Source organism: Myotis yumanensis, unplaced genomic scaffold (assembly GCF_028538775.1).
Source record: "Myotis yumanensis isolate MYYU_CA2020_CCGP unplaced genomic scaffold, mMyoYum1.0.hap1 SCAF_6, whole genome shotgun sequence".
Lineage (NCBI taxonomy): Eukaryota > Metazoa > Chordata > Mammalia > Chiroptera > Vespertilionidae > Myotis > Myotis yumanensis.
The window spans coordinates 34013471-34027511 of record NW_027223757.1 but is presented as its reverse complement, the minus strand read 5'-3'; the positions used below and the strand labels follow the sequence as shown (position 1 = coordinate 34027511).

Here is a 14041-nt window from a genome sequence, read left to right as displayed (position 1 = left end):
TTACAATCCATTCACTACCATTTTGCTTGACAGATTATCTTCAAATAAATTGCAATGGCATCAAGATCCCCCTAAATTTGACAAATCTTATTAGTGTCCTTGCCAAAATTAGTTCTCAAATGATTGCGTCTCTCTCCACCACGACCTAGTACAGTGATGGCGAACCTATGAACTCATTTTTTTGGTTGATTTTTCTTTGTTAAATGGCATTTAAGTATATCAAATAAATATCAAAAATATAAATCTTTGTTTTACTATGGTTGCAAATATCAAAAAAGTTCTATATGTGACATGGCACCAGAGTTGTTAGGGTTTTTCAAAATGCTGACACACCGAGCTCAAAAGGTTCACCATCACTGACCTAGTACTTTGATACTAGTAGGCAACAAAAGGCTCAAATGCAATCTATTTGATGTCTAAAGAACACCTGAAGGTTTAATTCCTCCCGTACCCATTTCGGCCCCATCTACCTCCCTTTACCCAATATCAGAACCACTGCCACCACGACACTTACTGAGCATTAACTAACTCAATCCTCACAACAATCCTTTGAGGTAAGAACTATCATCCTTTTCCTCATTTTAAAAAAGAAGCAACTGAGGCACAGAGAAGTTAGTACCTTGCACAAGATTATGGTGAAGAAAAAGGGATCTTAAGCCATTGAAACTTGTGATGGCACACAAAGAAAAGTTTTTATTTAAAACCTTGAAAACCCATCTCATTTGTATCACAATATAAATAAGAAATGTCATGATGTCATGAATCCCAGATACCAGAGAAGCTCCAGCAGTATTTCCACTGAAGCCATAAAACCAGAAGATACAGGTAAAAATGCAAGAACTTCAAAGAATCTCTTAGCGACAGAGTGCTAGTAACTTTGGTAGAAGGGCTAAGACTAGTTAGATATAACCAGCATTAACCCATGCCATGAAGAAAAATTAAGGACAACACAGAATGTCTTTATTAAAAAAGAACTACCCTCCGCCCCTAGTTGGGGTCTTAAAGTGTCATTTTTAAAAATGAAATGACAGGCATATTAGCATAACCAATGGACAGACAGTGGGGCGGTGGGGGCTTACCCAGGGTGGGAATGGCTGGGGGGCGGGAGGTGTTAATCAGGGAAAAAGGAGACGTATGTAAAACTTTAAACAATAATAATAATAAAAAATGACAGCAATAGTTGATAGCTACTTTACCCCGAATGGGACACAATTCTCTCAGATGATTTATATAATCTTGTCTTTGGTATTGGGACTTTTAGCCACATGGCAAGTCTTCCTAATTGTAAGAATTTATACTGTCACTGCTGTACCAGTAACACTGACCTGAATATATATCTGCAAGTCATCTCAAGACCTAATTTGAGACAAGGCAAAGAAAGCTGTAAGGTTGTGTAAAATTTATATCCTTTTGAACAGAAATTGTGTGCTTCCATTTTTTATTAAAACTTTTGTATATTCACATGGTCCGGCATGCAAATCCTCATTAAAGTAGCCAGTGCTCTGATGGTACCAGATTCATGGTCATCTTTCCTAGATGTTATTTATAGAACTGGTTTTGTGGATTTTTTTTTTTTACACAAAAGGTAGTATGTCATATCCCACATCTTCATTGCTTTTTTCCCACTTGATAGTGAAGATCCTTACATATATTATAGTATGTAGTCCTCAAACTTAGGCCTGTAATCTTTTGTATTCTTCATCCATCCTTTATTGAACATTAGGTTGTTTTAGCCTTTTATTTTCATCAATGTTGCATTAATTCTGAAACTCACTTTGCAAATGAAGTATGTTAAATTTTCCAAAATGAGATTTTGAGTCAACTATTTGTAACCTTGATATAGAATGTCAAATTAAGCTCAAGGGGTTATACTGACTTATGTACCCTACTAAAATGACAATTTCTTCAAACTTTTTATAACATAGGTTTTAAAAAGTAGGTTAAAAAATTAAAAGTATCTTCATGGCTCTTAATTTGCTAAGGTTAAAGATCTTTTCATATTTAAGAACTATTCATATTAACTGTTCACATCCTTTATGCTAAAAAAAAAAAAACACAAAAAAAACAACAAACTCACCTCTCTACAATCTTTAGATATTGACCGTTTGAATTGTGAGAAGTTGCAGTCCTGTATACTCACCACCCCACTTTTCTTAACGAAGTTTGCCTGCAGAATTTTAAATCTATTTTAGTTTGGGTTTGTCATCATACCTAGGAAGGCCTCAGTTCCTAGTATTTAAGGTTTTATTTTCCCTTTCCAATTAATCTGATATTTCTGGTGTAAGTCATTACCTCCCTCTTCCCCCAATTTGGCTACCCATTATCCCATCACTTTAAGGCAGCAGTTCTCAACCTGTGGGTCTCGACCCCTTTGGGGGTCAAACGACCTTTCACAGGGTTCACCTAAGACCATCAGAAAACACATAATTACATATTGTTTTTATGATTCATCACTATGCTTTAATTATGTTCAATTTGTAGCAATGAAAATACATCCTGCATATCACATATTTACATTACGATTCATAACAGTAGCAAAATTAGTTATGAAGTAGCAACGAAAATAATTTTATGGTTGGGGTCACCACAACATGAGGAACTGTATTAAAGGGTCGAGGCATCTAGGAAGGTTGAGAACCACTGACTTAAAGAATAATCTTTTTTTCCCTCGCCAATGAAATATTTTTATCCAGTTAATTTCCAAGTGTGCTAGGGTATTACATCCACTGCTACATTGATCTCATTATATACCAGAACCATCATTTTACACTTTTACTTCTGGAAATTGTTAATGCTATTGTAAAGTGTTTCTTTGTTCTTCCAAGGTATCTTCTTGTTAGATTGCTGGCTTCTGTGTATTATCAATGTAACAACTCACCTGGCTGAATTTGCTCATTTCATACTCTTGAGGCTTTAGTTTTATATAAATGCTTCTGTTTGTAATTAGAACAGAACTTGAATGTGCCCAAGGAGGTTCACTGCAGTACTGAAATGTCCTTATAATAAGTTATAGAGGTGCACATATGATACCATGTTTAACAAACACGACAGTTCACTATTTCCTCAATGAAGGACTGCGTCCCATAATTCTAATGCCATAAAGGTTAGCATGCTGACAGATATGCAACAAGAATAACATGGTAAGATATGCACAAGTTTCAGAGTACTGGTTACTTCAAGAGTGGGGAGGGGGGCAGTATTAAACAGCAAAGTGCATAGAGAATGCTTCAACTCCTCTGTGTAATTTATTTAAACAAAGAACTTAAAGCAAACATGCCCACAGTGTAACATGTTAAATCCAGGGATGAATGGTTGTTCATTACAAAACTCCAGATGCTTTTGTGAATGCCTAAAATACCTGTCAAACACTTGGCTTTTAGAGATAAATTCTTCACTGATATGTCTTCTGGCATTGCTAATTTTTCTCTTAAAAGAATCAATTTGGACATGGCCAAAGAGAGATTTCACTAATTTTGGCAAGTTCCTAAAATGTTTTCTCCTTTGTACACCTTACAGAGAAGAAATTACCTCACTTGTCTGTTTCCTACCACTAAAATGTAAGCTGTGGGTGCAGGCATTTCCCCATTATGTTCAGTTGCATACCCAAAACCTTAAAATGGGTACACAATCAACTAGTTAAAAGATAAATTACTTTTTAAAGTATCTCCTTGATTTGGAAACCTGGGTGTAACAGTGGGACCTGGATGTCATGTAAATTCAGTAAAAACACCAGGTTTTGTCAAAATAGCAGGTTTTAGATGAACTTAATGTTAGTAAGGTTTTGACCAAACACAACCACATAATTCCTTGTTTACTTGGTATATAGTGGGAGTTGGAAGTCTACAGGTTCCTTGTGTTTATGGATTTCTTGTTTCAATTTAGAATTTCCATTTCCAATTTTGGGGAATCTTTGGTTCAGCTCAAAGATAATGCCTATGTTCAATTATATAGTACAGCTTGTACTATTCATTTGAGATAAATGACTACGAGATGTCAATCTTCCAACAATATTGACTGGCCAACCTATAGAAGACAAGATGGTACAACTCCCATTGCATTAAAATCACTACTGTAAATATCTTTCCTGAAGAAATAGTAAGTGGATGTCTTTGAAGTTGTAATCAGTATCTTTCACTTCTGATGAGTCTTTTTTTTAACCCTCACCCAAAGATATTTTTCCATTGATTTTTAGAGTGGAAGAGAGGGAAAGACAGAAACATCCATGTGAGAGAAACACATTGATTATTTGCCTCCTGCAGGTGCCCCAACCAGGGCCCGGGCTGGGGAGGATCTGCAACTGAGGTACATGCCCTTGACCCTTCAGTCCGTAGGCCAACACTCTATCCACTGAGCCAAACCGGCTTGGGCTGATGTGTTCTAATTCTAAAAAAATGGTTATATCATTCTATGAAAAAGAATTTCATGTTATAATAAATAGACAAAAGACAATCCAAGTAAAATTTTTTAATAAAGATAATTACAAAAGATGGAAAAATCAGCTCAGAAAGGCCAATTACTTCTTTAATAGATCAGTTTTTGACATAATAACTCACATCAATTTTAAATACTATCACATAAAGCATGGTGGAGAAAAGAAATTTTGCTTCATAATTAGAAACTCACACTAAAACTTGCCAAGAACAAAAACAAACCAAAGAAAAAAGCCATTTTGAAAATAAATACAGTCCATGCCAAAGTAGTATAAAATGAAGCCAGAAGTCTTCAAAAAGAAAACACTTTTCTTGCCAATATTTTCTTATTTTCTAATGTTTTCTGAAATTGGAGACTTTCAAATTCAAGGGTTGCTGAGCTGTTCTGATTTGGCTCTGTTAAAAGAGGCAACATGAAAGATTAAAAATGACACAGTCTCAGTTTAAATACACTGACCAATCTATCGATCAGGTCCTCTACGCTCATGCCAAGCAACACGTAAGCTGATAATATGCTCTCAGTGTTTTTGGAGTACTGACTGCCTTAATCTTTCTAGTGATTTTATAAGTTTTTCCAAGTTATCCTGTAAAGGCTAGCACAAAATTATGTGGCCAAGCATTCAAATAAGCTTTCTGATAAAAATCTCCATTATGTTTTTTTAAAAAACTGTATGTTTCTTAAATTTACCCATCTCACAATAGTAAAACGATCACATATGTAGAAACAAGCACCATGAAAGACCATTAAGTGTCCATATAAAAATAGCAAAAAAGGTATCATCTATAATCTATAATAATAAAAGCATAATATGCTAATTAGACCGGACGAACTTCCGGACAAAGCTGGGGCTGCGAGGGAAGCCCTGGTCCTGGGTGCCTGCCAGCGGGGCCGGAGGGAAGCCCGGGTCCTGGGTGCCAGAGGGAAGCCGGTGCCGGCAGCCAGGGGAAGGAAGGCCTACTCTTGCACAAATTTTGTGCATTAGGCCTCTAGTAAATTACATGAAAGAATACAAATTGATTCAGTTTCAATATTAATTAGTACTGGTCTTTGTGACTTTTTTAAGGCAAGCTACATCAATGATAGATGAGTAGCTAAGCAGATGACATAAATGATGGTTAAGATGTCATATGTTGTCTTATGAGCCAACATAGATAAAATTCAGAGCATCTCATACAACTTACTGATGTTCTCAGGCTCAGTTCAGTAGTTCTCAAAAGAATACATACCCAAATAAATGTGTTTATTGTTTATATAGCATACAAAAAATTACTAGTTAAGAAATATAATTTACCCTTTGGTATCTGTTTTTTCACCACTATTATCCTTGGATTTATCTTCTTCCTTAACATCTATAAACAAAAATTAGAAGAGATTAAAACCTATTTTGAAATATAAAACACTTTAAAGTATACCTTACTTAAAATATAAAAAGCTGTCATATATATACACAGGGTCTCCCAAAAAATGTATAGACTTTACAGCTGATAGCTCAATTGATGTTTCTTTTCAGATTTAACCCATTGGAATTAATAAATTTTCAAAGTGTGTATACATTTTTTTGGGACACCCTGTATATTACTATTTATTAATTCAGTAATTGAATAAGCTTTGTGCTAGGTTCTGTGTTAAATGATAGATTCACAGTATCCATGTAACAGTACAGTCCTTGTCCTGCTGGAAGTTTTGTTTCTGTGGGAGCACAGTGTTACAGCTGGAGTATGTGCTGTGAAGAAATTAAGCCATGAGAAAGAGCACAGCACTGGAAGATCAGAAAAGGTAACACGAGGAAGTGACATTTAAAAGTTTCCTTAAGAATAGCTTTGGGTGAAAAGGAGGAAGTATTTTGAACAGAGGGAAAATTTAATAGAACTTTGAGAAAAGAAGGAAGTAGTAGGTTGCTGAGAAAAACTGAAAGACCAGTATCACTGGAATATTGTCAGAAGGGGCGAGAATTAGATAAGGAGTCCAAAGACAAAGCAGAGGTAAACCCTACCGTTTATAACATTAGTTTTTAATCCTTGTTTTCTTTTTAAAAATATTTTATTGATTTTTTACAGAGAGGAAGGGAGAGGGATAGAGTGTTAGAAACATCGATGAGAGAGAAACATCGATCAGCTGCCTCCCGCACACTCCCTACTAGGGATGTGCCCGCAACCGAGGTATATGCCCTTGACCGGAATCGAACCTGGGACTCTTCAGTCCGCAGGCCGATGCTCTATCCATTGAGCCAAACCAGTCAGGCAATCCTCAGTTTTCTATGGTAATACTTCACCTGCAGGGTGAGGGCTTTTTAAAAAATATATTTTTATTAATTTTTTACAGAGAGGAAGGGAGAGGGATAGAGTTAGAAACATTGATCATGTGCCTCCTGCACAACCCCACTGGGAATCAAGCTCTCAACCAAGGTACATGCCCTTGACTGGAATTGAACCCGGGACCCAGCAGTCCGCAGCCCGATGCTCTATCCACTGAGTCAAACCGGCTAGAGGAGGGTGAGGGATTGTAACAATTGCAAGGCCCTTTAAGAATCTTATAAAAAAAAGTTTTTAAAAATTTTTCAATTAATATCAGCAATATAATAAGTACAGAGGAGGTAAAAATTGTGAGATTAATCTACTATCAGGACATTAAACCAAATCAAAAGGTACTCTCATTTTTAGCTAACAGCAATGAAAGACAAATACCCTAGTGTACCCACTTTCCCATTTGAAAGAAAAAGCAACAAAAAAAGGTTTGAAAATGAGACTAAACACCAAAAACAAGACAAGAAGACCTACTGACTGAGAAAACAAACAAACAAACAAACAAAACCAGAAAAATCCTACAGCTAAAGTCTAAGTCCTCCTTACTTCAATCATAACTCAAATTTCTGGTGTCAATCAGTACAGAAGAGCAGAATGAACCATCACTGTATCACTGCAATACAATGGAAAGTTAAATTTATAAAATGGAAGAGAACAGTAGCCTATAGAGGAGTAAATCCATAAAAGAACAAAACTAGATGTACCAAGATGTGCTATGAATTCCTAACTCTACTGAAAAAGAAAAAATATACCCAAGAGCTAGCTTAGTGGAAAATTTCAATGTGACAGAGATAAGATAAGGATGCTGGACCAGTATCTGAGTCAGTTTTCCACATGCTAAAGTGTCAAAATTAGCAGGCCAGCTAAAATTCATGCCCATCACCATTACTTTTATAGGGGTATCGTATCCATTCAGGAAATTCACCAAGTGCTGAAAATACAGATATTTAAGACAATGCGTTCCCCTGGTCATAAGCAGCTCTATCTAGCAGGGGAATTATGTAAATCCTGTAATGAGGCACTAAATTATGATGTGTTAAATAAAATGACTGAGATATGTATAAATGCTCTGGGAACTCAGATAAAAGATAACCGATTCTCATAGCAAATTCAATGCCCTAAAGCAGGGGTCCTCAAACTACGGCCCACGGGCCACATGCAAATACAAACATTGTATTTGTTCCCGTTTTGTTTTTTTTACTTCAAAATTAGATATGTGCAGTGTGCATAGGAATTTGTTCATAATTTTTTTTTAAACTATAGTCCGGCCCTCCAACGGTCTGAGGGACAGTGAACTGGCCCCCTGTTTAAAAAGTTTGAGGACCCCTGCCCTAAAGCATCTATTTTCTCAATAGAGAAGCTGACAGGGCAAAGTACTATCTCCTCCCCAAGCCAGCTCCTCAATTCCTTCCTATCTTTCCCGTTTTTGTTTTCTTCAAACAATTTCTGAAAAAGTCTATTCTCTGAGCTTTTCCAAAATGATCCAATTGGTCTAAGGATAATGTAACTTCTTGTGTTTCATTCTCAGCAAATAAAATTTAGGGAGTTAAAAATTATTTTAAATTTCACTTTGCTCACAGCCTGTAAAGGATCTATAATCACTTTGTCTTTCCTCTCACCCAATCTATGTCATAGTGCAATGTTCCCTATGTTAAGCCCATGTCAACCAAGAGAAGGTAATAAGGTTTCCTATATTATAAAAGCAAATGTGACTAATAACATTGAGAGAGCTTTAAATAAAAGATAGTTAAGAGCTAAGCACCACTTATATGGGTAAAAAGGTCACCTACCTAGTACCCCCTACCTCCAATATTTGTGTAATTGACTCCTGGATCTCATAAAAACCTCACTGCTGCTTACTTTTAAAAAGTTACAATTTTATTATTATTTTTTAAAATATATTTTTATTGATTTCAGAGAGGAAGGAAGAGGGAGAGAGAAAGATAGATCAATGATGAGAGAGAATCATTGATTGGCTGCCTCCTGCATGCCCCAATTGGGGATTGAGCCCGCAACCTGGGCATGTGCCTGACTGGGAATCCAACTATGACCTCCTGGTTCATAGGTCGACACTCAACCACTGAGCCATGCCGGCCAGGGTAAAAGGCTACAATTTTAAAACACATCTACCAAAACAATAAATCTCACCAGCTTTTTTGTCTTCTGTTTCCTTCTTGTCTTCCTCAATTCTAGCTTTCTTTGCTCCTTTCTTATGATCAGCCACATTTCTACGACCTCCTTCTCCTTCATCCTCTGAATCTGAGAATTCTTCATCACAAGCTATCCGTTTGTCTGATGCTCGAACTGATATATAAAAATTAAAAACAAAGTTCTGATAAAAGTAGTCATAGGTTTTTTCACTGTCACAGCGTACTTTGTACAAATGTACTAACCGGTCACTACATTTAAAAGTATAGGATAAGAAATACTTAGTAATTTTAAGGTTAGAACTTAATGCATGGTTTGCTAAATACTAAAAATTTAGCTTTGATCCAGGAAGAAATATGAACAACATTTCGGAAATCTCAAAAAAAACTTTGGAAGAAAAAACCTATGTTCTAATAGGAAGTGAGAGGATGATGTCATTATTTAAAAAGTAAACTTTTATTTCAGAGCTGAGAGGGAAAGCAAACAAAATAAAAAAGCCGTCAACCAAATACGTCAATGTCTACACCAACAGCATACCATTAGGCTATACATTGGGCAATCATTAAGTGGATGAGACTAGAATTAAACAGAAGTGCTTCAGGTCATTCAACTCACTCTACTTTAAATAATTTATTTTCCAATTTATTCCCAAGTATACGTAAATAGATAGTTTGTGGAAACTTCTGGTCGTATACAGGGGTGGGCAAAAGTAGGTTTACAGTTGTTCACATGGAAAATACAATTAATAAGAATACTCCGTGTTTTGCATATTCAATAGTAAACCTACTTTTGCCCACCCCTGTATATTCTATATATATATATATATATATATATATATATATATATATATATGTAAAAGCCTAAGAGACCATTATTACTGGAACGACTGGTCAGCCAGTTGCTATGACGTGCACTGACCACTTGGGGGCAGACGCTCAATGCAGGAGCTGCCCCCTGGTGGTCAGTGCGCTCCCACAGCCAACCTCCCATGGCCAGCCAACCTCCCGTGGTCCCTCCCCTCCCCAGTCCAGCAGCTGGTAGGCCCCCAGGCCCTGGCCGGCCCCCATCGGAACTGGGCAAGACGGCCCCAATAGGCCCTGATTGCCAGCCAGGCCTAGGGAACCTACCCGTGCACAAATTTCGTGCACCGGGCATCTAGTAGTCATATAAATTGAAATCACTGACACTCAAATTAGTCTTTGAGACATATGGAAGTTAAACTATTTCAGATTAAAAATGGAAGAGAGACAAAAACAATAGTGTGCTAATGAAACATGACCCATTGTGTTCTTGGGCAATTAAAACCTTCAGTTTGTAGTGTTATTTTAATAAACCAGGAAAATGTAACAGAATACACATCAAAGCATTATCTTACTAGAAATTCTCTTGTCTGGGTCTTCTCCATCTTCATCTCCACTGTCTTCATGGACAGCATCTTCTGGAATAGCTTGCATTTGGACACCAGGTGCATGAGGCAACATGCGTAAATTTTCAAATAAACGCTGTCTAAATTACACATGCAAAGCTATTAGACACAATTCATTCTCTTTCAAGTTCCTTTTAAATGTTGATGAAACACATTAAGCAAAAAACTTCATCTTTAATTTAACTTAAACCTCTGAATTAAAATAACAAATTAACTTAGCACTGATCCTTTACATATTATAAACCCATCCAATCTTTAAAATTTACAATGCAGGTACTATTTCATCCCCATATTTCATTGGTAAGAAAATATAAGCACAAAGGTAAATCAGCTTGCCAAATGTCACAGATCTAGAGAACACAAACCCAGGCCTAAGTACTACAATGTCTATGAAAATACATTTTATTTCACTTTCATGTAAAGCAAGAGTATAAACTTTACAGTGCCCCTTGCAAACTAAAAACTAATAGAAAATTAAAATATTTTTGAGCTATGAAGCCCACATATTTGCAATTATGTTTAAAAATTAAAGAAATCAATAATCTTAAGATTTCAAATGCTTTTGAAAAAGACAAAGGGAATATCTTATGTAGAAAGATAAAATGACCTACTGCACTTGGCCTTCTAAAGATTCCTGAAGTTATATCAAATGTTTATCAAAACAATTCACTGATGTCTTACTTTATCTTTTCCATATATTCTGGAGTGTTCTGGTTTGTCATATTTGAAGGACTAATATGCAGTTTGAAGTCTGGTCCAAAATACTCAAAGTAATCATTATATGGCAATTCTATTAAAAACAATGAAATAAAATTACATATTAAAAGCTTAGTTTTCACACAAATCCATACACAATTCCAGATTCAACTTGAGAAATATTTCCAAAGAAAATGTTTAAAAGTGAATGCAAAGTGAATTCATTAATTGACTGCTCTTCTATTTACATGGTTTTGGAATCTAATCACCCACCCATCTATTTCTGTATATTGATAGCTCATCCAATAAAAATATAATAAAAATACTTACCATTAGGAATCTCACAATCAAGGGCAACTGCAGTCTCATATGTCCAACAGCGAGCAACGTTACGAATTGTGTATCCACCTCCCCCAAGCATCAGTAATGGTAAATTGAAAGTTTTTACAACTTCTACACATTTAGCATGACCTAAGACAAAGAGATTTGGGCAACAATAAGTCTGCATTGTTAGAGTTTGAAAAATAAAAATTAAAAAAGATAACAAGATTTTAAAAAACCAAAATGGCATTTCAAAAACAAATAATATGTAAAAATTTCAAGAAATTTCTCATCTTAAATTTTTAAAATAAAACAATAAAGAAAACAAAACTGTTTTTTATAAAAACACCTTTCACAATAATATACAAAGCACAGTAAGACATAACTGGCTAGTTTAGCAAGTGTCCCTGATAGAAAAGTCAAATATACAAGTATATTAAGATCAAAATATAAATACAACACATTTTAATTAAACAGGAAGATATTATGTGATATGAAGATGTTTTATTCATGTGTAGTTACACAAGGGAAAAGAAATCAAGTAACAATGAAACATTATGCACAATGAAAGGCTATCCAACTAAGTTTAACTGTAGGTTATCTTTAGGTAGCAGTATTATAATTTTCTTAGCTTATTGAAAATTATAAAATTAATACCTATTACTATTAAAAACAAGTTCAATAATTTTCTATGTGTAGAAACTCGTATACAAAGTAAACATAATATAAAACCAAAATATTTCCTTTGGATAAATGTTATAATTTAATAGTCAATAACAAGTTACCAGTAACTTCTTAGAATATCATCACTCAGACACATAAGTCAATATTTTAAAAAAGAAAAAAAAATCTTTTATTTATAGAAGCCATGCCTGTTAAAGAATTTGTAAAAAAAAAAAATAGAAAAAGTACAAAGAAAAAACTACATAAAACTCCATCACCCAAAGGTAATTAAAAAAATATATTCCCTTTCAATTCCCTCTCAATCAATTTTTTAAAGTTTAGTGATCTTGTTACTGTATATTGTGAACATTCTCATTAAGTATTTTTCAATAGTTGTACTATATGATTCATAACTCATTTCTTATTATTGCTACTAGAAAAACATAGCTTTCTTATATTAGACTAGAGGCCCAGTGCACGAATTCATGCATGGGTGGGGTCCCTCGGCCTGGCTGGTGATTGGGGCCAATCGGGGCATCTTGCCCAGTCCCAGTGAGGGCCGCAGGAGGTTGGCCGGTTGGGGGGAGGGGCCGTGGGAGGTTGGCTTTTATATATATATATAGATAGACTGTTTGGATGTTTTATAAGAAAACAGAAAGTTAACTTACAGACTTCCAAGTAAATATAGCTGGCTAGACAAAGAAATTTACTTTACTTATATCTCAAAACCTGACAAAAAAGGATTATAAAAGGATTTTCTAAAAAGGCTAAATTCCACAAAAAGAAAAATTGAGACAAAACAGACATTAACACTGTAAAGGTAGGAAAGAAATGAACAAGAGGTAACTGACTTTAGCAGACCTGAGAAATCTGAATAGAGGATGGCAGCAGAGAAAATTACAATCAAGTTTAAGATTTGGGATTATACATTTTATATGCTTTATATAACTAAAATGCTATCAGTCAATTAAAATATATAGATTTATTATTGTAAGAGTAAAATGCTGCAGTTTATAATTATGAAAGCTACTGCTTTTAAGAATGAAAGCATTGAGAACTTTCAAAGAGTTAAGACAAAAAATTGACAGTTAACATATATCTTAAGAGTGCATTAGGTAGATCATTTTTGGGAAATCATATGCATCTTGAGGCAATAGATCGTTATCAACACATATGAAGTTACAATATGAAACTTGCTATTTGGCCATTGTTAACCTACTTAGAAAAGCGGCAATTAATTTCATATAGTTCAACCTAAAAATGTAGAATAGATTATACCATAATTCTAATGTTGCCGGGTATAGTAACAAGCGTAACATTAAACAAAAGAGCCTTTAATATCTGCACTTATTTAATTCCAATTAGGCCAATAGTTACTCTGGAAAAAGTTCTATTTGAGAATTCTTCACATCTCTGAGAGAATTCAAAGCAAAACATCAACTTGTTACCTTAAAATTCACAAGGAAAACAACTCCAAAATTATGTCCAATATCCATGATGAATTACTACTGATCCATACATAATACATTAAATAAAATTTCAGATTTATTTTTATTCCTTAGAAGTCCATTCCATAATGGTCATTTTTCTTTAGTTTGGTCTAGACTTCTATATGTTGATTTCAACAACTGGTCAAATATAAGTGTTGAAATCAACATAATCTCCTATCTCCCACATGACTTTTCTCAGGCAGCCACTTGAAAATGTGCTCCACCAAAACGAGAGACAAAATTAAGAGGAAATAGCAATCAGGGGAGCCGATTCAACAGAGAAGCAAAGAACAGCTTACTTTCTACCAGGTCTAGAGAGGAGACTCATCCAAATAGGACCAGATCAGAAGGCTGTTCTCCAAGAAGGTTAAACTGATAGGAAATGATAGAATACTTGATGCATCTGAATATATGAAGCTACTTAGACACTGGCCATTTAGTAATATGTAAAGAGAAAATTAAGGAAACGAAAAACTGGAAAAAGCAAGTTATGCAATAAAAAAAATTGATAAGCTAAAATGTACTTTAATGTTATTGATGATGCTGTAAAACAGTGACTACCA

General features: G+C 34.9%; 1 protein-coding gene across 1 annotated transcript in view; it reads right to left on the bottom strand.

Annotated features, from left to right (window-relative positions):
* Window positions 1-4449: 4449 nt before the first annotated feature.
* The window catches only part of HDAC2 (histone deacetylase 2), a 31288-nt gene continuing 21696 nt past the window's right edge, over window positions 4450-14041 (bottom strand). The window contains exons 9-14 of the mRNA XM_070417877.1: window positions 11335-11475; window positions 10990-11098; window positions 10258-10388; window positions 8883-9038; window positions 5723-5780; window positions 4450-4826 (exon numbers count right to left, since the gene is read on the bottom strand). Of these exons, the coding sequence (XP_070273978.1) occupies window positions 4796-4826; window positions 5723-5780; window positions 8883-9038; window positions 10258-10388; window positions 10990-11098; window positions 11335-11475 (626 nt within the window). The 3' untranslated portion in view covers window positions 4450-4795. The remainder of the gene's footprint in view (window positions 4827-5722; window positions 5781-8882; window positions 9039-10257; window positions 10389-10989; window positions 11099-11334; window positions 11476-14041) is intronic.